Here is a 27,330-nt window from a genome sequence, read left to right as displayed (position 1 = left end):
GCAAGTTACATCTCAGAAAAGGTGCGTCTCACTGAGGCAGATGCAGTAGACAGGGAGAAAGCCCACCTCTTGTATTTCAGACTGCTACAGATTACAGTGGGTGGCATCTCTTTGTTCCCCATTCAAGTTCAGAGAAAACACTGCTTCTGATCTGGAAAGGACAGCAGCTTTCTGCTGCCAACACACTTCTCTAAGTGTGCTTCTACACAGCCTTACCCTCTGATAATACTTATTCCTCTCTAGTAAAAAGAACCCCACACATTTTGGATAAATTGGTTCCAAATCAGTTTGAGACTAACTATCCTTTTAGAATTGTTCAAATACACTGTTTTTTTTTATATCACAAGACAGCACTTGTTATATCAGGCACCAAGTACTCAAGAAGCATTTATTGGAGGTAAGAAGCTCCCTTCAAAGCCAAACAGTAAGTTAAACAGACTGTGCCTGTTGCCCTTTTATCTCATTCTCATTGCCGTCATTCCTTACGATACCTTGAAAGGCTGATGGTAGAAACTTCGTCTAAGCAATGATCTAAAACTGAATTCTCCCTATAATGTGAGCTTCTCTGTGGTCCAACAAAAAGATAACTATGTGTTGCCTTGATTTGGCATTTGATCAGAAGCGTTGCACGTGGTCTGAATAGCTGACTAATTCCTTCTGAGAAGCATAAATACCTGTAAGAGCTGAGTCACCACATGCAGTTGTCATGAGGTGGGGTAAAGGCACTGCCCCCTTTTGAGCTCCCCACAGTGAAGCTCACGTGGCGGTGATACAGTCGTATGGAATTTTGATAGGGAAAAAAAATCACCCAGATTTCTCTCCACTTATGCACCACAGAAAATAAACAGAGCCCTCTGCATCATTTGGCACCAAATACAGGGTGATAGGAGTAAATACTCAGCTGAGACTTTTATTTTAAACCTCCCCATCACTGCCTGAGAAGAATGGATGACATCCAAAAAGCCTGGATGTCTCTAGCATTACCACACTGGCCTGGTAGGGTCTCAGTCACTCACTTCTGTTGGAGTGCAGCAGCTCCAGCCCCAGTTCCTCTGGGGAACTCTCTCCTAAGCACAATTCATCTCCCAGGTCTGATCCAAGCAAGGATGCTTGCTACGAAAGCACAGTTCCCTTCACCTGTTCCAGCAACGGGTCTCATAATTACAGCAGAAGGCAGCTGTAGGCTGATGCTAAGAAAAAACTTAGCATTGAAAGCATGCATAAGAAAATAGTGGGAATATCGTACAACACATGTGGAGAGAGCCCAGCCATTGCAAGGGAACAGAAAGGTTTTATACTGCTGTTGCAGAGGGAACAGTTATTTCAGCTGTTAGCCTGGAAACAAATGAGCATCTAGATAGCAGCTTTACAAGGAACTCCAATCACAGTGACGTTATCTTTCACTGTTTCTTCTTTCTTCTCTTCAGCTCTTCATTTATTTCTTGGATGAGGATGAGGTTATCCAGGTAGTATCAGCAATGCTATTACCTTTTTAGCAGGTAACTTCTCTCTCTAGTCCAAATTTTACTCAGAATCCTTAGAAATCAGAACATCTTAGCTATCCGTACTTGTTTCCAGGCATGCATGATAGCAGCTAGGATCTCAATCCATTCAGGGTACAGTATGTCAGATATTTAGATTGTAGAATCTTCTTCATACACTTCTATTTACATTGGTACAGCAAATCCCCAGACAGAACAGGGATACGGCAAATATGCAACCACACTGTAAGCACAAAAACTGGATTCCCAGGGATTTTCTCCGAACCTCTGTATGGGTGTGACAGACATCTGCAAGTGTCAGCTCAGGCCACCAGATATGGATGGCTGTCATCAGATAACACCTTATTATAAACATAAATGGGTTCTCAGCATGCTCTACCAAAGCCACAGGTCAAGCCTTTCCTCAGAATCTTTGCAAACCTTGGCATAGGGGTTCCTTTCCTCCAATCAACAAACTGCAAATTTGAGAAGACAATATTTTTGATTATACTGTAAGCAGAAGAAAATTCAAGCCTGATTAAATCTAATTCTACCACAGACAGCATGGAATCACATAGACTATTAACCAGTTTATTGAAATCACCCACTTTAAGCCTTATTTTCTTTTTAAGTGTCAGTTGAGAATCAATTTCTTAGAGTCAAACAGTTCAAAGAAGGCAAGACCAATGCTGATGAGCAAACAAGATTTTACCAGTATTCATAGGCTACACATCCACATATTGACTGTTCTCTTCTGAACCTGGAGTGTCCACAATTATGAACGTCCACAGCTTTCAGTGAGAAACAGAGAAAGTGTCAAACAAACATATCATTTATTTAAGACATTACAAATTTCTATCCAGCTGTAACCTTATCTTCTCAAACTGGAGTAACAGGGTATTTCTTCATATGGAGACTTGCTTTTGCCAAATATTCTACTGTTTGAAGGAGCATACAGCATGCACAAAAAAATTTTAGGCCCTGATTTCAAACAAGCCCTTGCATCTGTCAAAATAACTGTCAATGAAAAAGAGTCCATGTTAGCTGACAATGTGCTGTTCACAGAACTGAAGAATGGCCTGCTGACAACTTCATGGAAACATAAGCAGCAAAAGTTCTAAGCCTAAATTTTGGCTAGAATCAGTAGACTCAATTTGAAGCTCTCTTCCAGAATAGAAGTAATCTCCATTTAACCTTCAAGAAAAGGAAAAGGCATTATCTTTTAAGTATAAACACTTGAGGTTTCTTTGGTAGTGTTGTTTCAATCTGTAGTAACTGCAAAATTAAGATAGCCTGATCTTGAGCAACTGGGGGATACTTTTACGTAGTTGAGCTATGACAGTGTCATTATCTTTAACACGACTGTAGAATAAGCAGGAAACATTTGTGGAGCAAACAAGTTGCATTAAACACCCTTGCCTACTAGCTGTATAACACAAAAGTGTAAAACACGAACAGCAGACTTATAGAGCTGAAGATGGTGATAGCTGTGGTATCTGAGATCTTGTCTTATGAAGAATTTATAGACTCCCACACTCTGCCATGCTATACTGAACATCAACAACGTCAGAGAAACAGAAAACAAGTTGTGATTTACAAAATGAAGGATGTGAGCCAATACCTGAGTTCCTGCTAAAAATATCTCTGTTTATAGTAATCTCTGAGAAGGTATTTTTTAACTAGCTCAGAGTGAAAGGCCAGCACACGCCAACTAGAACATATTCCTCTCTATCAAGCCGCAAGACAAGTTGTTTCCCTTATACTGTCCTCTGCATGTTAAATATTGCATCTCAAGTACAATTTAAATCTTTTTCTTAAAGCCCAGAAAGCATGGAAAGTAGCTCTTTTAGCTGTCTCTCCTTAATTGCACTTTGAAGCAGTAAGCAGATTGCCCCCATCTGGAATTAGCCCATGCTTAAAACAGTCAAGAAGGACTTCACTATATAAGTTAAGCTAAACAGACAGCCATATAAACATCCTTTTGCTAACAAACACCACAAACAAAGCAGCAAACCAAACACTGAGGCCAAACTACAATCCAAATGACTTCTTTACAAGCACTAAATACTAAAATTTACAATTTGTATTTCCTAGGTGAAAACTCCCCAAAAAGACACCTTTATTTTTTCATTTGTCAAGTAGAACAGAAATGTAAATTCTATGAAATAAAACAAATATAAAAACACATGCTTGAAAATGACGGAAAAAGAACCTGATCTCAAGAAGACTTACAAAGAGACTTTATTTCTACCAGCATCAGGACAAGATTACTAGAAACACTAACCACCCAGATCTCAACACACTAAATGTCTTCAGTAAAGTTTCACACATTTTCTACTGGATCAACCAAATGCACTTTCAGAACGCTTACTACATCACTACACATGGTTAGAACACAGTTTCAAATATGCTTTTAGCATTTATAATGTTTGACTATAACAAACGTTTGTTTTAATACAAAGCAAATTTAGCAGTTTATGAGCTGCAACAAACACTATAGTTTGTCAAGGGGGTGGGTGACAGCTTCTTGCAATTGCAATGGTACGCATATCTACTATCCCGCTACAGCTATGCCACCCAGTATTGTACAATAAACAATCCATTTATTATGGCTAATCCTGGAAAAGAAGGTGGCACAAGTTTCTGTTAGGAACACAGACAGAGAGAAATCAAGGTGTTGTAAACTTCAAAGCTGAGATTACCAATGTTCATCACTGGTGTGCAAGCAGCAAGAACTCATCTGAATCAATTTGTTTTTCTGAGATTACTCAGCTAGAATGAATAGATCCAACAAGGAGTAAGATCTCCCAGCCCCTCTACTGGAACTTTCAAACAATACAGTCAACAAGAAATTTCCTGAGCATCTCATCAGAAGACCTATTTAAGAAGGGAAAAATAGGAACATCTGTGTGAAAAAAGGATCTCTGCATCTAACACCCTCATCTTTCCCCATGGATTAATCTTTCCTGATGGCCCAAAATAGGAGCTGTTCAACAAAAAAAGAAAGCATACAATGAACTTATATGGGCACAGGTGTGACTTTTACCTCACAATGACAGCAAAAGGACCTGCTGTAGAAATACAAGAGAAGCACAACCTATCTGCACAAAGGTATGTACTACATCAAATCACTGTAAGTTAAAAAAATTATGTTTGCAGACCTCAGAAATTTTTAGATTACACAGCCAATGAATAGGGAATGGATACAGATCATATCAGAGAAACATGCAGACAAGACAGGCATAGGACAAAGGAATCACTCAAAATTCCTACAACAGCGCAATTACAAACCATTTCCCTTCATAACACAATAGGACGGCAACTACCAAGAAGATCAGTTGAAGGCTCACAAGCATCCTAAGTGTCTCATTTGGTGCATGGTCACAGAAAACCATTAGAGAAGAAAGGAAGAAACATAAAGATGTAGCTTTGCAGCCCTCCTGCAACAGAGTGAAAGCTGAGAAGACCGAATGTGAAGGAGGAAAAAAACAGCCATAAGCATAAGAAAGATCAACTGCTGTATTAATTTACCTTAAAACATTATGCTTTGGCCATTCTTGCTATGTACACAGATGATAACTCTTGTCATCACCAAGCAGGGCAATGCAGACTCCAGCTCCCATGCTCACTTTTTCATTTCACTACATGACAGTACAAACCATCTATATTTGACAGCCAGCTCCAGAGCAGTATTTTTAGATATCAAGGCAGTACAAGCACATGAAAAGCCTTCACAGCAGTTACTGTTAGTATCTGACATTTTCAGAAACAAAACACAGTTTTGCATGTCAAAAGACATTTTGGTTTCACAGCAGTTTTAATATCTAAGTGAACTGCCATGCAGTTAAATTAAAGAAAAGTGCAATTTTCTTTTCTTACCTGTCATTATTCTCTGGGCTTCATATGGTTCCATATAGCCAGTGTTCTCCCCTTTTACCATTTTGTTCAACTCACTTTTGGCATCAAATGGATCTGAGTAGTCATCAGCTATCAAGACCTGAAAGACAGGAAAGAAACTGTTACTAGATTTACAGTCAGACATGCAAACCAAAATTCAGTAACACTGGAATAGCAAAAAATCTGAAGTTTCACTCAGTTGCATCATACGCCATCTTCAGAATATAACCCTGGTTCAGAGGACAGATAGAACTGCTGTGGATCATTGACTAAATGGTGCTGAAATACGCTCCTTTCTTTTCATCCCAGAGACTGCACAAAAAACAGGCTGTGTGTCAAAAGTTTTCCAGTTAGCAGAAGGTAAAGAATAATCGGGATGGACAAACTGGAAGGATCCAACCATTCAGCATATCCAATCCAGTGTAATTCTTAACAGAGATTTTTGCTAATATTTGGTAAAAAAGCACACAATTCACAATATTGCTGAACAATTTATCAGCTGATAGGAATCATTCCTCCCTATTACCGAAGGGGCTGAGACAACATTGGTTTCCAGAAGCTGACAAGGGAGCCAGAGCACTGAGAGAAGCCCTCACGTGAGAGTTACTGCAGAGCATGCAGGTGTAAAGCAAGACAGGAAAAGGAGTCAGCAGCTGAGAAAGCAGCAGCAGGTTTCTGTCTCTCACTGCCAGAAATCAAAGAACTGTGCAACGGTTCTGACGGGATCGAACCCACCCTGCCCAGTCCCCTGTTCAGGGCAGGGAAAGCCTGAGGGATTCTGCTCTGAAGGCGGCTCTCCTTCACAGGGATTTTTCAGCCATGACTCTTCCTGTCCCACCAGTTTTACATCATTAAGACCAGTAACAGTGGGACAGAAAGCAGAGTGCTATGCCAACAGCTCCAATTTTTCAACAAAGAGCCAGGGGTTCAGTGCCAGCTCTAAGACTGAAGCTGCATCTGCTCCAACTCCTGCTGCCAGAATATTCCACCAGATAGAGGAAAAACACCACTCTCAAGCATGTCCCAGCGGGAGACTTTTGAGGATGCATTTATTACCACTGACCACAAAGGCATAAGTGTCAGAGCAAGGCTTAGCTGTCCTCCAGTTACAGGTTAACAGCTGGGTTACCAAACAGTCTCAGATTGACATTTTAATTAGAAATCAAGCGTGTTTTCCATCACTCAGAGTTGAAAGCACTTGGAAATCTGTTTGATGAAAAGCACCAGACTGACAAGGTAATAGAGGGAGGAAAAAATAGTTATCTCTCTGGTAGGATCCAAAATGATGGTCTCATTGTTGTGAAACCCCAAGGAGAAAAGCCCCCTCCCCCCATCACAGGCGACATATGCCCAAGCAGCAAATCAGCTGCAAATCAGAGAGGTGTCAGCTGCTGCGCAGACTTAAGACAAAGGCAACAATGTGCATCATGCAGCACTAATTTCTGCTCCTCAAAAGGCGAGGTTTATCTTTAAAAGCCCTGCAGCTGAAATGCCCGTCCATTTACGCTTCCGATGCAATGCTGTCAAGAGCTGATTGCAGTACCGGCTCCCCGCTGCTCTCCTATTACAAATGTCAACACGTAATATCTGCCTATCCTTAGCGTAACTACACCAAAACATGAGGCAGAAAACGGTCTTACAGGCAGTTACTCGATATTTCTCCCGGTATATTTTTTGGCAAATTAGGAAGAAGGAAAATTATACAGACAAAATGCTGTCAAATGAAGTAAAAATCAAGACTGATAATGTTAACAGTCAAGAGCTCATGATACCTAACATGGACGCAAACTTCAGCAACTTGATATTCAGAAGAGATCTAATAAAGCAAAATCTGCTTTCTAACACAATGAGAAGATTTGTAAAAAAAAAAAAAAAGTCCAAATCCACATTATTTCATTATTATATTTTTTATAATTAATATGATATCCATGAATCTGTTCCACATCAGACTTTGGCTGGAAATATACCCGCTAACGTATTCCCCAGTGTGAAAATCTCCCCTAGCTTGAACAGTGGTGCAACTCCTCCCATCCTGAGGAATAATTGTGTCAAAGCACTAAGCAATTTTGCACAGCAAATTATAATCATGTTTTCCATCAGATCACCTATAAGAGTTATCATACTGAGCAAACTTCTCTCCAAAAGGCCCCCGAAAAAAACACAAATAAATCTCCAACCCACTCTCCAGCACAGAAATAGCAGTCTGCTTCCCCCTCCTCAAGCTGTGCATCTGTACTCCTCTATTAAAAGTAGCTCTACAGATAGGAGCTGTAAGAAAGCTTCAAGTGACTGTTAGGGTTTCTGTTTATATTCAAATGTATAAATTCTCAGCCTAGATATGGCAGCTGGCCAACAACAACATTTGATTTCTTCTGTGCTTGCTAACAGCTACCAATTTTACACTGCTTTAAAAAAAAAAAAAAAGAAAAAAGCATAATTCAAAAATGCCATCAAGACCTCAAATTAATATATTTGTTAGTTCCATTACAATACCAATCTCACCAAGAACTATCTTGTCATATGATCGTGCACGTTCTGTTTACCAGCTAATATTCACCACGTATACCCCCTGCTGTGCAGTGAGGCTCTGCAGACGGAGATCTGAATGTTCTCTATGCCACGTGGAAAAGATGCTGCCATCCCTCCCACCACAGGCATGTGGGAACAGGCCTTTCCATACGGTAATGAAGCGCCTCCATATTCACTAATGCTCATCAGTGTTTCAGATGGAGATGATTTAATGCATTTCTCTCTCAACAACCTTTCATCTACTGCCTAGAAAAGTGGTCTCAGTCAGTCACTTGTTTTCTGTGGCTCAGGGGCCAAGGCCAGCATAGGTGATCCTGGCCTGTGGCCTGCACACACATTCACATCTTAGGGTAAGCACATTTCCAAGGCAAGTGGCTAAACTTGTCTGACTGGCTTCCAGATTGATCCTGCATGTCAATGATGGACAAACAGTGAAAGGAGAGAAAAGGGAATGGATGCCAGCTGTCACCTGCCAAGACACTTCTCCCAGAAGTGGTCAGGATACTCACAAGCTGATGCTGAACCTGCTCTATCTGCCACAGACACGGAGTAACAACATACTGAGGTTCTGTTAGCAAACGGCTAGACAGGGCATTCACACAAAGGGTCTGACCTCAGTGGGACACAGATAACTTGCTTCTTCCCTTTGCCAAATCCAGCCATATTTCATGCAGGTCTCAGCTGTCAAAATGAATCACAGCTATCAAGAAATCCCCAGATGGCCACAGGCAGCCATGAGGACTCCAGATGTCCTAGTTTGCTGCATGTACCAAGAATGTACCTATGTCGTATACTGTTCAGCGGTGAAACCATGAACTAAAGAAAAATCTTGGTGATTCCACTTTAGATACACATGCCATGATCAAGGAAAACACGGAGAAGTGAAGACCTTTCCCTATTACAACCAGCAGACTAGTGCACTTTGGTGCACAGCTTATCCTACCACCATGAAGCAAAAGGTAGGCATTCCACCTCCCCAGTCCAAATGTGCTGTGATGGTGAACAAAAATATAAATAACAAACCATGAGAGCTGCAGTTTTCTATCTGACTCTGTTTGCCAGACACACAGATGATACAAGTTTTAAGTCAACCCTATTGTCAATAGACAGTCATGTCACTGTCAAATTTTCAGCTCTTCAAATACAGCAAGTCTTAATTCCCATGCAGCTTACAAAATGTGGTTAAGTACTACTGGCATGCAACCAACCAACCAAAAAAAGAAAAAAACAACCACCAAAAAACCACACACACAACTCACCAAGCCAAAAGCCCACCTTAAACACAGATTTAAATGGTTTATAAAAATGTATCTGTGCTGCCTGATGTCAACCAACCAGAATTTTATTTGCTTTTTTATTTTTTATTTTTCAAATGTGCTGCAATTACATACCTGTATTTGCAAATAGCATTTGTAAATAAAATTCAGTAGCATTACTATTCATATTCAAGTCTGACTAGCATTAAAATACCCAGAAGTATGCTTTCCATACTTCACTTGAGAGATCTGCAAGTACAAGAATCACCTATAGCCTATGACAAGGCCTAGCTCGGAGCTGCCATTCCGAACAGAAGTTAGACTAGCCTAAATTTGTGTTTCCCCATACAGTAAGGTCTGTTGTGGAAATCACAGCACACCTGTTCCAGTACGTGACACAATGATGCTGTTGACAGACATTACACTTTGACTCAAGTGCCCAGGCTATTCTGACAATTGTCACTACTTCCATCTATGAAGGTATGACATCGTAAGCCAGAGTTATAAAAATTTCATTTGTGTCACAAAAACTACAAGACTTATGAACAGCATCTGTTTTGCTACCCCATCACATTCTGCCTTGCAACACATTCACACTGCTCCATCATAAGGATTGGCACCACTTCTCCCAGGGGTTTCAGCTGTGGAAACTAGTCATGGGATGACCAAACAAATACAAATTACAGTGGGAAAGGAGTGCCAAATCACAGCTGTTTGGACCCTGAGCGAACCGGTTTGGGTGACCACTTTCCAAACCTGCTGCGTGTCAGCTCATCCAGCCCCAAGTCATACAGCCAGCACCATCTGCCTTTTCCTTCCCTGGAGTTAAAACAAAAACTTTCCGCTCCATCTTCAAGCCAAAGTACACTGTATCAGTGGCTGAAAGTCTAACGAGGTTTTCCTAGTGCAAAGAAGCTGCACATGCTGTGAGCACTTCAAATTCTCACCATTCCAGAGGCTCAGAGGCAGCTCCGTGTACAAGGGGGAACCCTGGCAAGTATCACATCTACTCAAACCAAAGGCTGAGATCCCATCCATTCAGCACAATTCAGAATGTCTGATGAATTTTAGACATTCTATACAAAGTCTTTGTCTTTAAAATGGAAATAATGTTTGGAGTGCAACAGCTTGGGCCCTGATACACTAGAGACTGGATCCTCCACCTTGAATGAAGACCATGAATTTTAACACTGTAAGCACAATGTAGGAAAATCGGGCTGAGTTGTGTTACTGCAGGAAGACTGTCACTACAGGGTCTGTGAAGCCTGTATTCCCGATGCTCTGCAGTGAACAAGCCTCAACACTGAGGCCATTTAGACTGCAGTTTCAGAAACAAATTCAGAAAGAATTTGCCTCAGCATATTCCTATTGCTTAACAGAGCAGAGTGCAGGCAGACCAAAGAGGTACAGACAGCTGTACAGAGTAACTCACTCTCTTACTGGTCTGTAGAAAACAAACAAACAAACAAAAAAAAACAAACAACTTTTGCTTTCAGTCTGTCAAATAAACTACTTTTCCACTGAATGCTCTTGCAGTGTAATCCATTTACACGTACATGCACGTGTCTGATTGCATTAATCTTTCCTTCCAACAAAAGTGAATCAGTGCTGCCTTTGGAAGAATGGTATATAGGAAAAAAAAAAAGTCAATTGAAAGACAAAATCCAGAAGCATAGCCAAAAACATCTTCAGAAACTAGGATAACCAAATATCAATCCATATGAAGGTAATTCAAGACATGTTTAAGAATTCCTCAACAGAATGGGAAGAAAAGCAATTTGGTCCTCTATTATGTAGACCTAGTAACACTCAAGGTATGGATAAATACAAGAGAAGCTCTGAAATATAAATAGAAGTCCAATGATATAAAATTAAGTGAATCTTATATTTGACCTTAATAGACCAGAGACATCAACCAGGAATTTGGGAACACTCCCAGGAGTTCCCACAGGCAGGTAGTCTTTTAAAAGGCAAAAGAAAATGAGCATGGCTTAATTATTAGGTAAGCAAATTCCAAGCAACAGCACCAGTTAAGAAGCCAATCATAAAATACAAGATGTTTTCAAAAACAATACTCAGAAAATTAAATGCAAGCTGAAATTCAGTTTCAATCCTGCCGTAGGTATTAACTAAGCTGCAAGCATCACTGTCTTTCTCACCCACAGTCTTACAATGCTGTACATGTCCTACATATGTCATTACGTTACACACAAGTTTGTGTTTTCGTATATGGAAAGAGCATGACTTGCATAACAAATCAGGGGAAGAAAACAAAGACAAGCCTAATGCATGATTTTGCAGATATCCTTATCTCATTAAAAACACTAAAAACCTCCCCTGGTTGCCAAACCTTTGGGAGACTTACTATTAAAGATCCTTTTGGGGGGAGATTCACCATTATTTTGTAATTAAATCCCCCACCAGAAAAATGACAGACTGCACAGTCTGCCTTTTCCAGCTTTTGACTGGCAATTAAGTCTACTAATATCACAGACAAGAACATGCAGCTGGCAGCAGATACGGGGCTCTCATTTAAAATGAGCCCTCTCATGTTTCATCCGAAAACACCATAGTTAACACACTTAACAGAATGCAATGAAAATTCTTCATCTTCTCTGGGAATTTACAGTCATAAAAGACCAGTCATTAGGTACAGTAGACATCACTCTGCATTACATGCTGCTTTGCTTTTTGTTTGCTTCTTTTAACTACCATGTGATATAATCAGATTTCTCTTTGTCCCAAAGGGATTTCCAGGTCTCACATCCCAAACATGCCCTGGACAGATGTTTCCTTAAAAATAATGCTTTCATGTAATGCCCAGGCAGCTACACATCAGAAAGGTCTCTGACAAGCTCTTGAAGGACTTCAGAAATTTAGGCCATGATACTAGGGGACTGCCCCACAGACGGTTCTGTGTTTAGTAACACTCACCCATCTGTAAGGCTACATTCTCACAGGACACTGCTGTTTGCAGTTTCCAAACCTCAAGCGAATGTATTAGTCTCCACCTCACACTAACAGAACCCAACCACTAGCAATCTGAGACATTAACAACAGCTTGTCTTCTTGTCTGTTCATATCCTTCACCCTAGGCCCTCGGTAGCCTGCAGTTCCCTGATGCAGGATCACAGCATGGCTTGGGTTGGAAAGGACCTTAAAGATCACCTAGTTCCAGCCCTCTGCCATGGGCAGGGACACCTCCCACTACATGAGGTTGCTCATACTCCATACATCTCTACTTCACATAGGGCAACACATGCCCAAAAACTGCTGCTAAAAGCTTAGAAAGCTTTTTCCCAGCTGTTTCCCCTTCAGCTGGGAAAGGGTTCAACCTTGAGCTATTCTCTACTATTTTAAATTTGAAGATACACCTTCCAGTATCTGCCAATAGACCCAAAAGTTACAGAACGACAGACAGATACAGCTTAATGTGTCTTGCTTCCTTTGCAATACCTGGTAAAAAAAAAAATCATAAAAACAAACAAACACACACACAAAAGAATAAACTTATATCTCATACACCACAGCTATGAGAATTTTTATATAAGAATTTTCCACATTTCATGCACAATGCACAACTGCTCCAAAATCACGGCTTATATCCATTTCCATGTTAATGGGCTGTTCTGCTGTAACATCTATGGAAAGAGTGACCTATTCAGGGAGATGTGGACTGCAGTCTCCTTCCTGTCTGTCACCAGAATCCATCGTACACCTTTTCAGCTGTCAGGTCTGGTATTTCTTCTGCCACTGTGACAGCAGTGCCTTACACTCAGCCACAGGATACAATCACATTGGCAGAATGTAGCAAAGAGAAGAAAGAGTCAAACTCTACTCTTTGTCACAGGCAACACTGACCACAGCTTTGTATGAATGTGGGCGACCAGGCACCAAACGCACTGCTGCTGGTCAAGACTTGTACAAAGATGTTTAGAGACACAAGTCTCCCTGAACAGTCTCAGTGAACATGGGGAGTAAAGGAGCTTGTAAGGATACAGAACAGGAATTTTGTCAAGGATAAAAGTAAACAATGGCAAGCTGGCCATCACCACAAGGTCAGATTGCAAACCAGAAGTTTACTAGGCAACTTGATGGTTAAAAAGAAACAGATTTACCTCTTTCTTTTCTAGACCTTCTTTCCCATTAATTGGGCTAAAAGCCAGTTAGCTCAGTTTCCACACACATTCTTACTGTGCCTGCCTTCTCATTTACAGGCTCTTTAAGTCACAAGAAACTGCCTAACCTTATTCTGTCTGTAGAAAGCTTCCCTATCCACATCCACATTACAGTAGAACAGTCCTAACTCTCTACAAGTCGCCCTAAAGCTGCATGTGTAAATAACTGTACTGCAGACCTCTTTCCTTATCTGAGCAGCTTAAGACTGAAGATAGTATCTGTGCTCCCAGACAACACTAAGGATGTTGGATTTATAGTGGCCTAACTGTAGAAACAGAGTTGTGTAATGCTATTGCCTCAGCGGATGTTGAGTGTCTCAGTATTTCAGCATTACCATGTACTTAACTCCTGCACACACCCACCTGGAAGTTCAGAGGACAATCTACAGAAGCAAGCACAATGCTTTCCTTCTTGCTGATCAGTATTCAGCCCTGCTTTGGTGTCCTCACAATACCATTCTCCCCCAGTGACTCACCCAGCCATGCCCAACTGTACACACTTGATCTGAACAAAGCCCTATTCATTCCTTTATGTTCTGCAGAAGAAGGTAAGCTTCAGCCAGAGAGACAAAAGTTGGTGCAAGTCCACATTCACCTGCTGCAAAGATTCAGCTGCAGAATGATGAAAACATTCCAGCTTACGGAGACGTATCTTACATTCTACACTACTCTTCTTACAGGAATGCACTACATTAACATGTTGGCAGCACTCAGACTGCAGGGCAGGTTTTGAGCATCTGTCTTAGACATAAAAACAAAGGGTTGTGTTCTATGAGGTCTTTGAAAACTATTAAATCAATCTCCTTCTCAAAGCAGGGGCTCATCGTTCAGGGTATTGCCCACATAAGTTTTAAAATGTTCTAAAGATGAAAGTTCCATAACCTCTTTTTAAGCAGAATGTACATTTATGTATATAAAATAGTGCATAAAGATTATAGCTATATAATACATATGCCATGTTTAAGTATGTGTATCTATGACAGAATCATAGAATCATTATGGTTGAAGAAGTTCTCAAAGATCACCAAGTCCAACTGTCAGTCCATCCCCATCATGCCCACTGACCACGTCCCTCGGTGCCACATTCACATTGGTCTTCAACACCTCCAGGGGTGGTGACTCCACCACCTCACTGTGCAGCCTCTGCCAATACCTCATCACTCGTTCTGAGAAGTTTTTCCTAATATCCAACCTGAACATCCACTGGTGCAGCTTAAGGACACTCCCTGTCACTGTTACCTGTGAGAAGGGGCCAACCGCCATTTCGCTACAGCCTCCCTTCGGTGAGTTGTAGAGCAGCAAGGTCTCCCTTGAGCCTCCTTTTAAATATGAGAACATTACACGTTATTTTAATACGTATAACAGGGAAACGTACATTTGAGACAAAACAAATGAAGAATACAAGTGTAACTGACAGACTGCACTAACAGTTTTAGATCAGACAGAAGACATATGCACCAGACAATGTTACTAAGTGTGTATTTGGATTCCATTCAGTTTCCTTGAAGATGGAAGGCATGCAAGCACTACCCCAATAGACTGCTGGACATTTGTCCCAGTTCCTGCTCTGCTCTCATTCAGTTTACAGAAATCTTTTCACAAGCAATACATGGCATCCATCACTTATTTTTCAGTTGTATTTGAAGCTGGAATTTGCAGGACAATAAATCTCTTTACATCTGTCTTCTTTTGCTCTCCATGCAAACTCCCAGTACTGCATTATCTTTTAGGAAGATTTTCTTTCACTATCTACTAGACATGTTTAGCCTTATGCAAACTGTGTTACTAACGTTTGAGGTCAAACAGCATGCCTTCTCCACGTAGCCTCGCCTGCTACATTTATTAGTTTGATCAGCTTCAATTAGAGTTGATATCTCAACATGCAAGAGCCATGACAGAAGTGTAACCACAGGGACAAGTCTCACCACTACTATTAACATTATCCGTTCCTCTAAAACTTTTGGTAAGCTAAGGCTTGTAACAGAAGCAAGGTGAACTTCAAGGGAATGCTCCAGGGCCCCCTGTCTGACACGAACAATCTACAGAGACTGGGAGTGCAAGCACTGCATTTGCAGCATGCAGCTTTCTCTTCTGTCCCCATGCATTTGTCAGCTGCTGGAATGAGGTCAAAGTCATCACTATTGAATCAGCAAAGGCATCTAGCAGCAATAAGTTTCTTTACTCTCTCCCTCAGCTGGCTTTTTCAGCACACACCATCACAGCAATCACCAGATATTAAGATGGCTTTATGCAGCAGAAGTAAGATGCAAACCAACCGTGAAACTCACAAGGCAAGCTCGTAAAGGGCATGCCAGTGCTGAGGCCCGGAAGGCTCCTGGTACAGTGATCTCCCTGTAGGGACACCTCTGCGTCCTGCTGATTCCTCAGCTATATGACAGCAACCTGCTGAGCCACAAAGGGGCTGTAGGGCTCCTCCTTCTGCAGCAAAGAGGGAGCTGGGCCCTCCCAGAAGCCCAGGTGTAGCTCCAGTCTAACACCTTGCCAAGGAAGCACAGCCAGCGCCCTGCCATGCCATTCTGCCCTACATGCAGATAGCCACTTCCCTAACAGGGTGTCTCACCTGGCAGCCATCTGCCATCACAGCAGTTTGTGGCCCTCTACGCCTTCCCTCCAGCATCAGGAGCATGTGGGCTCCTCCAGCACACTAGATCACACCACAGCCTGAATACATCAAGCCAGCAACAGTTGCCCACTGCCATAAGGTTCTCCAAGCTTTGTGCCAAACAGTGAACAATAATGCCCCACGTGCTGCCACCCTCTCCTCCAATTTTCTCAGTAACACAACGATGGTAGCAAACTGCAGCGCCAAGTGTGCCTGCTTACACCCTAACATGTGCCATCTTGTTCCTCTTTATGGTTCGCACTGTTCCATTCAAATTTGGTGCAGCAACCTGAAACAAGGCAGGCTCCCAAAGCAGCATGTCCATTCTCTTGGCAAAAACAGGTTACAAAATCTCCCAGCCTGAACACACAAAGAATATTTAGTTTGAGAGACCGCTCATTTTGGTGGCTGGACTGGAAGGGCTGCCCAGCAAAGGACATGTCTTCATGGAGGTGTGTGAGGCTGGTATGCAGCATGGATTTGGCTGTTAGTCTCCCTAGGTGAGAGATGTCATCAACACGAGCTCTAGCAGTTGCTTAATGTTTTACTTTTCCTATTTGTTATCTGATTGTGCTCTTAGCTTATTGCAGGCAAAACTACAATAAATCACTGTAAATCCAGTATTGCCTCATGTATCATTTCACTGTTCGGTATTCAAAGAACCCTTTGAAAAGAGTATAGTGACAGCAAGTCTAACTTAACAGCACCTGTGTTTCCTCCAATGCTCTCCATCACACTCTGAAAGCCAGCTGGAAACTTTTCAACAGCACCTGTGCACTTGCACTTCAGCCAACCCAGGCTATGAGACTCATCAATTTACCTTTCAATAAGCTTCGCACCACAGCGATGAACAGGCCAAATCAGCTGGCCATTCATTTTCAGTGCAGTATTATTCAGGAGGTGCAGCCTCCAGCCAGAGACCTCTCCAAGTCCCCCACTAGAACTTCCCATTTGAGCTTCATGACAAGAGTGTGGGTGGGAAAAACTAAAAGCGTTTGTCTAGTGCCCTGGGGGCAATTCTGTCTTCCCAAGACAGAAAGCAGTAAGTACTTTGGGTAGCTCTCAACTATTTAACCATGATCTTGGAGCATGTGGCAGCTCATAGCTTTTGATCCTAATCCACCCTTGAGTTATTTGTCTCCCAATACAATTTTTTTTTTCCACGATTTGGCAAATCATCCAGCTTGCCTTCTTCACTGCTGCTCCAGTCTCAGTAATCTTGCATTGCTTGCGTGTGTCTGTTAGGCACAGCACAACTTCTCAAATGAATTTCAAGTTTTACACTGACTGCTGGACAATTGTGGCAAGCATCGTGGCTAACCACATTATTTATTTAATGCAAACATGTCAGAGGATGGGAGACAAGAGAGGAGCAAGCTGAACTAATGCTTTCTACTTGACTTCAAGAGACACTATAACATCACTTGAGGAGGATCCACTGCAATGCAGCACTTACCAATCTCTACAATGTTAGTACATAGAAACTACACACAGAGTGGGAAACACAGCTCTGGGCCCTTCATATCTCACTCAGACAGTGCATGTTGGATCTTTAAAACTATGTTAGGCACACTATTGTGACTTTTCTTTGAAGAGTAGCTGTATTAAAAAAAAAACAAAACCAAACAAAAATAACCCCCAAAAAACAAAAACCATGCAAGATTAAAATACATCCTGAAACACCTCAGAAGAGCAGAGATCTTAGTAATCTTTCAAAGATGCTCCTCCTGTAGTACCTCAGCAGCATTTAGTGCACCATCCTCAATAACCATCACATAATAAACTGTAAGGGGCCAAAGCCCCTCAGTGGTCACCATCACTCCCCTCTCATACATGAAGCCTATGAAATGTTTTAATACTCTCAAGATTACTGTAGTCACTGATAATTCAATATCAGGTATTTTTTTGCAAAATCACATGGAGAAAATGCAAGCATTACTGTTTGACTTCAAAGCCTGGAATTCAGCTACAAAAAAAAACAAAGCAGTTCAGCAGGTATTCTTCACTCATGCCAAACAGACCACAGCTATTTTTTAAAGAGTTAAAGATTAACAAGCTATTCACGCTATGCTGGCTTCCATCCCTCCAGAGAAAGCATCCCAAGTACTTGTAGGCCACAGCAGCTATGAGTGGTTCTGCTGTTTTTTCCAGCTAGAAATAAAATACTATGGCAAGAAGTAAAAATGACTGGCCTGGTAAATGAGAACAGTGAATATTATCTGCCTAGAGTTTAGTAAGACCTCTGACACTGCCTTCAGTAAGATTCTCATGAAGAAGCTGATGAAAAAATGGATGAGCCAACAGTGAAGTCAATAGTCGAGCCCAGAAAACATTGATCAGTAGCACTATGCCTAGCTATAGGTCACTAAGTATGGTTTATGGCTGGGGTCAATGCTGGGTCCAGTTCTAACATCTCTATTAATGGTCTGGATGATGTGGCAGTATATCCTCAGCAAGTCTGCAGATTCAACTGGGAGGAGTGGATAGTATAATAGAGAGCTGTGCTGCCATCCAGAGGGACGTCAACAGGTTGAAGAAATGGGCTAAGAGGAACAACATGAAGTTTAACAAGGAGATGCTCCAAGCCCTGCACCTAGGAAGGAACAGCCCCAGGTGCCAAGACCTGCCTGGGGGTCCCCAGATGAAAAGAGGCTCAGCAGAGAAGAATCTGGGGATCTTGGTAGACATGAAGCTGAACACCAACCACAAAGTGTCCTTGCCACAAAGAAGGCTAATAACAACCTGGGCTGCATGAAACAAAATACTGCCAACAGGACAAGGGAGATGAGCCCTCCTTTCCACTCAGCCCTGATGAGGCCGCTCCTGGAGTACTGCATTCAGTTCCAGGCTCCCCAGTAGAGAACACAGTCATAGACATACTGGAGAGAGTCTAGCAAAGGGCCACCAAGAAGACTAAGGAACTGTTCAGCCTGGAAGAGAGCAGGCTAAGGGAAGATCTCATCAATTTATATAAATACCTGAAGGAAAGGTGCAAAGAGGACAGAGCCACAGCAGGTATACGGTTTGACGGTTCTTGAGATATTCCTTCCAACCTAATCTATTCTATAATTCTGTCTCCTGCAATAAAGGATGAGGCCCTGCTGCCAACTCCATGTATTTTGGTAGCCACTTGAAAATGTGACTATGAACACAGATGAGGAGGCAAAAATTAAAGCACCAAACGCAGACTAACTGCTACCGCACACATACTGGCCAGCTCTCAGGCCATGGGATGTTCAGAATACAGCCTGGAGAAACAGAAAAACACACATCCTGTTATCTGGCAAGAGCACAGGCATATAACATCAAGACTGAACTGTCTGTGATTAAAGATGCAATCAAAAAGCTTTTACTGGACAATTCCAGGAAAGACAGACACAAGCAGTTTTAGCAAACAATTCTGTCTGAGTTTTTGCCTAGAACTTGCAGCCTCAACCTCCCAGTTAATGCTCTACCTCATTCTCACAGTCCAAAAGGAATAAGCAGTTTGCACTTGTCATTTCACGAGTGCAGAAATTAAGCACATGACAACTCAGAGCTACTATCTTCAGGAGCAGAGTGGACATACTGGACTTGGAATAACATCCCAGCATATACACGAGTCTTGCTTGCTTCCTTATGAAACAACAGAAGGAGCACACAAAAGAGCACTGCAGGCATGTGTTTCTGCTTTTTGAGCACCAGGTGAGCATGGTTCATATACATCAGATACTGAGGTTGCACAGTAGGGAGTGAAAACTGGACAAAGGTCCACTGCTGTAACATTAACCTTTTCCAGAATGAGGCCACATGGAACATGTACAGTCTTCCAGTAAATGATTCAATAATGAGTTCAAAAAAAGGGCAAGTCGGTCATTTTGTTTGAATCGAGTAACTGAGGAGTTTTCAGTGTTTTGGATTTGTTAACTGCAAAGGTATACATAATATGCTCTTTCAGAAGATCACCACACCCTTCTTCCATCTCCGCGTTTCCAACAGCTCCAAATGCCCTTCAGTTAGCCTCTTTGTGCTTCAATCCTCTTTGTCCAAGAGTATGAAAATCTGATCATTTCCAGAGCAGAGATGGTTCCCAGCTGGGCAATACAATGGAGAAGCCAGGCCCACTTCTAACCAAACAGGCTACAACAACGCTTGGAACAGACCTAAAATTCCTAGCACTCCACAGGTTCAGGTAACAACCGAGTATCTTACCATAAGACTTTGATAATCCCTTGATCATGATACTCACATTTCTGGAGGAATACATTTTTAGCAGAGTCTTACTGCCATAGCATCGTGAGATGCGTGGAAAAAAATACAGCTTGTATGGCCTTGCACAAGCCACCCTTGAAGGTTCACAACACCAGCAGCCATTGGTATCTTCTTCTCCAGACCTGTGTCTTAAAAGTCAGAGCCATACAACAATAGGTTCCACATGAAGAGAGAATGTATGTTTCAGAGTACAGCCACTTGGAAAGAATGGCAACCTGACAGCCTGCTGCAATGGATTAAACACAGGAACACAGCAGAGTCTCATCAGAAACTTACAAACTCTAAAAAGGATATACCTGGAAATAAATAACCCTAACACTGCTCAGGTATCCTGAAATACCAGCTGTAAGATTCTGTTACACACATCTGACTTATTCCCATTTGCAAGACCAGATACAGCTTAGACCTTCTGGATACAAAAATAATACAAACATCTTCTCAACGTTTACATCTTCTCAAAGTTTACCAAAAGGTTTTAATCATACACAGATGTTAATATTGGAAAGCTCAAATAGCATTTCCATAGCCTATTGCAATCTAAGAAAGGCAGATGTTTGATACAAAATATGGCTTTAGCCCTCACACTTCGCTAGCATTCAATCTCCGCACCACACACTTCTGAGGTGGATTCCATGGAAACTAAGTTTTCCCTTCCTACACAAACGCAGGATTCACATAAGCCTTCAGACCTCTGGAAATCAAGTCAGCAGCTATACTGCCTTGAATGGTTTCCTGCTGCCACACAACATTTGCAGGCTCCCTCACATCCACTTCTGCAGAAATGGATCTTACAATTTGCACTGTCTTCTGTACACACTATCTAGATATGTTGCACAGCTCTGTCTCTGCGGCACACAGAGAGGGAAAAATGTTGCTCGTTATTACGAAATAACCATCTTTTACAGGACAAGTACACTACAGCTCAACCTCTTAAACATTAAGAACTTACTGCAATGGAGTATAATGCAGTTGCTGTCTTAATAGTTCTTCAGCCCCAAAGCCAGATAGCTAAGTATTTAGGTAAGAAAATATACAAAACAACCTTTTATACCCTTAAGTATTACTACTTTCATGGATTTACAACAGAAAAAAGAGTTGCTTAGGAAGACTTCAGCTCACTCTTTGCTAACGGGTTTGTCCACTGAGTTAATGGCAAGCTGTCTCACATCCATTCTTACACAGATGTGTGAACCTGGCAGCTGCTCCGTGTGGACACACCATTCCAACTCACCTAAGCTCATTTTTCTGCTGCAGGAGAACTGCGCATTTAACTTCTCCAGGGTCTGCACTGCAGATAGAAGCCAGTCGCTTCTTATCATCCATACTAGAGGAACTGAGATGAATCTGCCACAAATTATAACCTTGCCTGACCTCCTTGCTTTCAGATACACACTACTGCTAAAGCCCCCAGATCCGCCTGATTGTACTACCTAAGTAAAAAAGTCCACAAACCATTCTGATTTCAAAGATACCCGGCAGTGATGACACCCTCCCTTGTGTATTTCTTGTGAAGGTTGCTCACCTCACTATTATAAGTGCACACCCTGCTACCAATCTGGCTTTGGTCAATGTTCTTACCTCTGCTTATCAAAGGCTCTTGAACCCTAGATGAGTTATACCACTGTGGTTACTTTTACAACCTATGTCTGCAGTCTTGCCAGATGCAGCCAGGCCTGCCATTAGTTTTAGTATCTATTTCCTCTACTGCTCAGATTATCGGGTTTATCATTTTCCTGGGAATTTATACCACCTAGTCTGCTGTTATTTAAACTTTACTATTTGTCCTTTACACTGAACAGGTATCTTCCTGGATCTACTACCCATTCCAGATCCCTCGCAAATTTAACCCACAGCAGTCCTACCCAGACATCAGAAACAAAGCTTGGAAAACCGCTCATGGAATTTGTGGGAAACCATAGTTCTCTGAAAGAAAGCAGAGCATTATCCTTGTACATTCAAAAAGAAGAAAAACAAAGATTAGACGTGCTGAAACAGACCACGAGACTTTAATGAACACTCCTGATTATTAAACGCTAGTATCTTTCTGTGAGAAGAGACTTATACAGCAATTTTATTTTCTTTCATCCATAATATAAATATTTAAGTTATGCTACTCCCCTTGGTCAAGGAGGATCTGGTCAGAGGTCGTCTAGGCAAACTCAACACATGCAAACCCATTAACTCCAACGGGATGCACTCAAATGCTAAAGGAGCTGGCAGAAGTGACTTAAGCCACTTTCTATTATCTTTGGAAGGTTGTGGAGAACAGCGGATGTGCCCAAGTTCTGGAGAATAGCCAGTGTCACTCCAGTCTTCAAAAAGGGCAAGGAGGACTGGGGAAACTACGGGCCACTCAGCCTCACCTCCGTTCCTGGGAATGTGATGGAACAGCTTGTTCTGGATATTGTCTCCATGCAAGAGGAAGAAAGGAAGGTTGTCAAGAGTAGTCAACATGGATTCACCAAGGGGAAACCATGCCTGACCAAACCGGTAGCCTTCTAGGAAGTCACAACTATCTAGGCAGATAAGGGGAGAGCAGCAGATGTTGTGTATCTTGACTTCAGCAAGGCTTTCAACAATGTCTCCCATAACACTCTTGTAAGGTAAGCTTAGGAAGTGTGAGATAGATGAGTGGACAGTGAGGTAGATTGAGAACTGGCTGACTGGTAGAGCTCAGAAGGCTATAATCAGTAGCACAGAATCTGGCTGGAAGCCTGTAACTAGCAGTGCTCCCCAGGGTTCAGTACTGTGTCCTGTCTTGTTCAATACCTTCATCAATGACCAGGATGAAGGGAAAGAATGCACTCTCAGCAAGTTTGCTGATGATACAAAGCTGGAAGGAGTGACTGACACACAAGACAGCTGTGCTGCCATTCAACAAGTCCTGGACAGACTGGCGAGTTGGGTGGAGATGAATCTTATAAGGTTAAGCAGGGGCAAGTACAGAGTCCCACAGCCAGGAAGAAATTACTCCATGCATCAGTACAGGTTAGGAACTCTGCAAAGAAGGACCTGGGCATCTTTGTGGACAACAGGATGGCCATGAGCCACCAGTGTACCCCTGTGGCCAAGAAGGCCAATAGTGTCCTGGGGAGCATTACAAAATGTGTGGCCAGTAGGTCAAGGGAGGTGATCCTCCCACCCTCCTCTGATCTGGTGAGGTCTCTTCTGGAGTACTGTGTCCAGTTCTGGACTCCCGTGTTCAAGACAGGGAACTTATAGAGAGAGTCCAGTGGAGGTCTACAAAGATGATTCAGGGCCTGGAGCATCTCCCTTCCGAGGAAAGGCAAAGAGATCCAGAACGGTTCAGTCTGGAGAAGAATGAGAGGGGATCTTATCAATGTCTATCAATAACAAATGGGCAGGAGTCGAGCCAGAAGTGGGCAGGCTCTTTCAGCCCAGCGATGGGACAATGGGCTATGACCACGAACAGGAACACAAGAAGTTCCACCCGAACATGAAAAAAAACCTTTGGGGCAAGTTGAGGATGAGCACCCCTGCCCCTTCAGAAAGCTAAGGCTTCCTGTTTGTCGTGTATACTCTCTCTCAAAACCAGAAGGAATGTGGTTGTAGTATGAGCATTCTGTTTTTTCTGGAGAATCATCCTATCTTACAAAATTGCAGGCTGCTCATTCAAAGCAAATTTTAGAACCAGCAGCACACATTTATAATCACAGAAGCTAGCAAGGAGGGTTACTTGAAACACATGTCATTTCCATTTTGCAAATTGCGTCAGTGGGCCTAAAATATAAAGATAATAGTAGTAAATTCCGTCCTATGTAAGAAGCAGTTGCACTTGGAATCGTTTTGCCCCAAGCAGTTATTTTCCCTACAGCGTGAGGCTGTTGAAAGTATTTGCCTGAGAGCACTTGGTCTGAACACAGGTAATTGACAGAAGAGTGAATATACTGAGACTGTAACTTTAATGATGATTCACTTCCGAGAAAGAAGTCGCTTCCAGTCAGAAGCTACGTGTAAAATGACAAACTATGTAATAAATGCTAGTGTTTTAATCTCTTTGTCATCATCATGACAAGCTGATATATTGGGAATTCCACCTGGACAGGATACAATTTATCAAGTTGTCACGGAAATGTGTTACCACTCAATTCAATCCTGGTACATACTTAAACATGCACCCACAGTTGACTTAAATTGGTAAGTTCAGCACATACTTAGAATTCCTGCAATGAGACTATCACTCTGAAGTTTCAAAAGCCAATTTACAAACTGAAGAAAAACTCATTTTCAACACATACACACACACACAAAACCAACAAAAAAACTGTACTTAAAGGAAGAGCAAAGGCACTGTGCTTACAACATTGGAGCTGCTCTAGCCTCTGCTAATGCTCCCCTTGTAACCTGAGTTCCTGAGCCTGGAACCTTCCTAGCACTGTTTCTACAGTGTTTTTGTAAATATTTGTAGAGAACCACCACTGAAAGACAAGAGAGCATTTGCAGCCAAGCCAGCGGCTGCAGAGCTTGCTTAAGCTGTCAGCTGAAAGCATAGATGTGCAGGGAAGTGTGCTGTTGTAACACAGGACTTTGAACAACCTCACCTTCAGCAGGGAACAAGGAGGTGAAGAAGTTAGAGCGTGACAATTTTTTCCAGTAAAAGCAAGGAGTAACCTGTTGTTTTGATAGAAACTCTTCCTGTAAATGTATGTTAGATACAGACGTAAGAAGTCTGGCTGATGAGCAGATACTGCCCTGCAGAGTGGAACATGCCTCCTCCAGCAGTTACAGCCAAAGCCTGTAGCAAGCACTAAAGTACACAGATTTGCAGAGGATTAGTAACACATAAAGAATACCCCTTCCAATGTTGTACACAGTTGCTTCTCATGCAGACTGTAGAACAGCCTGTACCCTGCTCTCAAGATCTGATCAACCCCATGTGCCAAAACAAGCACAAAGCTGGTACACAGCCTGTCCTGTGCAAAACTGTCAAGGGGCTGTGAGTGACTGCAGGAGAAGAGAGAGGAAGAAAAAACCACCACCACACTCCCTGCCACTCATGCTGCAGCACCAGTAGGACAAGCAGCCCTCAAGCACCCTTGGCCCAGGCCTGCCCTCACCCCAGGAGCTGAGCTGATACAGTGCAACTGTAATCACAGTACACTCCGGGAATGGGTGACACACTCCATGTTCCTCCACAGCACAGCTACTCGGAGACATACCAGAGTACCAGCAGAAAACAGGTTTCAAGTTGGATATTAGGAAGAACCGCCTCTCAGAGCAGTGAGGCAGTGGCACGGGCTGCCCAGGGAGTTGGTTGGAGTCACCATCCCTGGAGGTATTCAAGAACCACGTGGATGTGGCGTTGAGGGATGTGGTCAGTGGGCATGGGGAGGGTGGCCTGATGTCTGGACTCAGTTATCTCAGAGGTCTTTTCCAACCTCAGCGATTCTACGACTCTACAATATGCCACAGCGCTTTTCGGCGGGGTAGGCATCCACGGGCACCGCCACCGCGGCGCCTGCCCCGCACACAACGATCTGCACCGCGCACAAAGGCCTCCTCCTTCCCAGCAGCTCACCGAGACGAACGCCTCCCCGGGCCCATTGCCACAGCCGGCCCCGGAGGGCAGGGCTGGGCCCGGCGCTCACCTTCTCCTTGGCGGGCGCGGAGGCCGCCAGCTGCTCGCCGCCACGGCCGAACCTGCCGCCGTCGCCGATCTCCACGCGGATCAAACGGTGCCGGGGAGAGATGTACCGCACCTCGGGCGGCGTGCCGGGCCGCCGTTCGCTCTGGCTGCGGGCGAGCAGCGGGGAGCCGGCGGGCGCGGAAGCGGCGGCACCGCACGAGGCGGAGGAGAAGGCGCGGGGGGCGGCCGGGCCCGGCTCGTCGGGCGCGCAGGGCTCGGGCCGGCACAGGGCGCGCAGCTTGCGCAAGGAGGAGCCGGGCCCGCTGTAGGGGTCCTCGAAGTCGCGGTCCTTCTGCGCGCGGTAGGCGCGGAGCAGCTCGCTGGTGTCGTCGCGCAGGTGGCGGTGCGGGAAGCCGGGCGAAGTGTGGTGCTGGTGGCGGTGGAGGTGCGGCGGCCCGTCGGGGCGGGGCGCGCCGCCGGCACCGTTGCGCTTCTCCCGATAGTCGGGCCGCGGAGGCTGCGGGGGGCTCTTGGTCTTGTTATTGCCCAGGCTGAAGTACTTATTCAGCCATTTAGCCATCGTCCCCGCCGGCCGCGGCCCCTCAGCGCCTGTCGCTGCCCCCGCCGCCCTGCGCGCCGGCCCCGCTCGCCGCCGCCCGCATGGAGCAGCTGGGCGGCGGGGCGGGCGGGCCGGTCGCCCCGCTCCGCTCCGCTCCGCGCACCGGCGGCTTCCCCGCCACCGAGACGCCTCGGCTCCCCGCGGGACGCAGCCGCTCCCGGCCGCGCCGCAGCTCCGCTCTCGCGAGCGCCACCGCCGTGCCTGCACCGCGGCCCGGCCTGACCTCAGCACGCAGCGGGGCGGGGGACGCGGCTGCGCGGGGCGGGGCGGCAGGGGACGGGCGGGGCGGGGCGGGGCGGGCCTGCCTGAGCCCCTGGGAGGAGGGCGGCTGCGGGATGGGGCAGACCCTGAGTGGGATGGGACGAGTGTCGCTTCCAGCGTGACCGTCACCGGAGAATGGCAGAATATTCCCATTCGGAATGGACTCATAAGGCTCACAGAGTCATAGAAATATTAAGGAAAAGACCTATAAATCACCGAGTCCAACCGTCAGCCCATCCCCATAATGCCCACTGACCACATCCCTCAGTGCCACATCCACACGGCTCTTGAACACCTCCAAGGACGGTGACTCCACCGCCTCCCTGGGCAGCCCTGTGCCACTCCTGCTGAGGAGAAATGTTTCCTAATTTCCAACCTGAACTTCCCCTGGTGCAACTTGAGGTTATTCCATCTTGTTCTATTGCTCAGGTCCGTGCCCACAGCCCTGTGCATCCCGTTCCACGCCCATCACCCTCTGGCACAGACCCTTTCCCTGACCCCCAGCTGCCCCTCCCCTGACACAGCTCCATGCCGTTCCCTCGGGCCCTGTCGCTGTCACACAGAGCAGAGCTCAGCGCTGCCCTCCGCTCCCTGTGAGGAGCTGCAGCTGCCATGAGGGCTCTCCTCAGCTCCTCTGCTCTGCGCTGA

The 27,330-nt window shown here is 44.1% G+C and overlaps 1 protein-coding gene across 2 annotated transcripts in view; it reads right to left on the bottom strand.

Annotated features, from left to right (window-relative positions):
* SHB (SH2 domain containing adaptor protein B) overlaps positions 1-26,641 on the bottom strand; it is a 73,834-nt gene extending 47,193 nt beyond the window's left edge. For both annotated transcript variants that reach the window (XM_424863.8, XM_040655821.2), the window contains exons 1-2: positions 25,825-26,641; positions 5,361-5,478 (exon numbers count right to left, since the gene is read on the bottom strand). In XM_424863.8, coding sequence (XP_424863.3) covers positions 5,361-5,478; positions 25,825-26,382 — 676 coding nt within the window. In that variant the 5' untranslated portion in view covers positions 26,383-26,641. The remainder of the gene's footprint in view (positions 1-5,360; positions 5,479-25,824) is intronic.
* Between the last annotated feature and the right edge of the window lie 689 nt (positions 26,642-27,330).

This window comes from Gallus gallus, chromosome Z (genome assembly GCF_016699485.2).
Source record: "Gallus gallus isolate bGalGal1 chromosome Z, bGalGal1.mat.broiler.GRCg7b, whole genome shotgun sequence".
NCBI classification, from domain to species: domain Eukaryota; kingdom Metazoa; phylum Chordata; class Aves; order Galliformes; family Phasianidae; genus Gallus; species Gallus gallus.
This window is presented reverse-complemented; position numbering and strand designations above follow the sequence as displayed.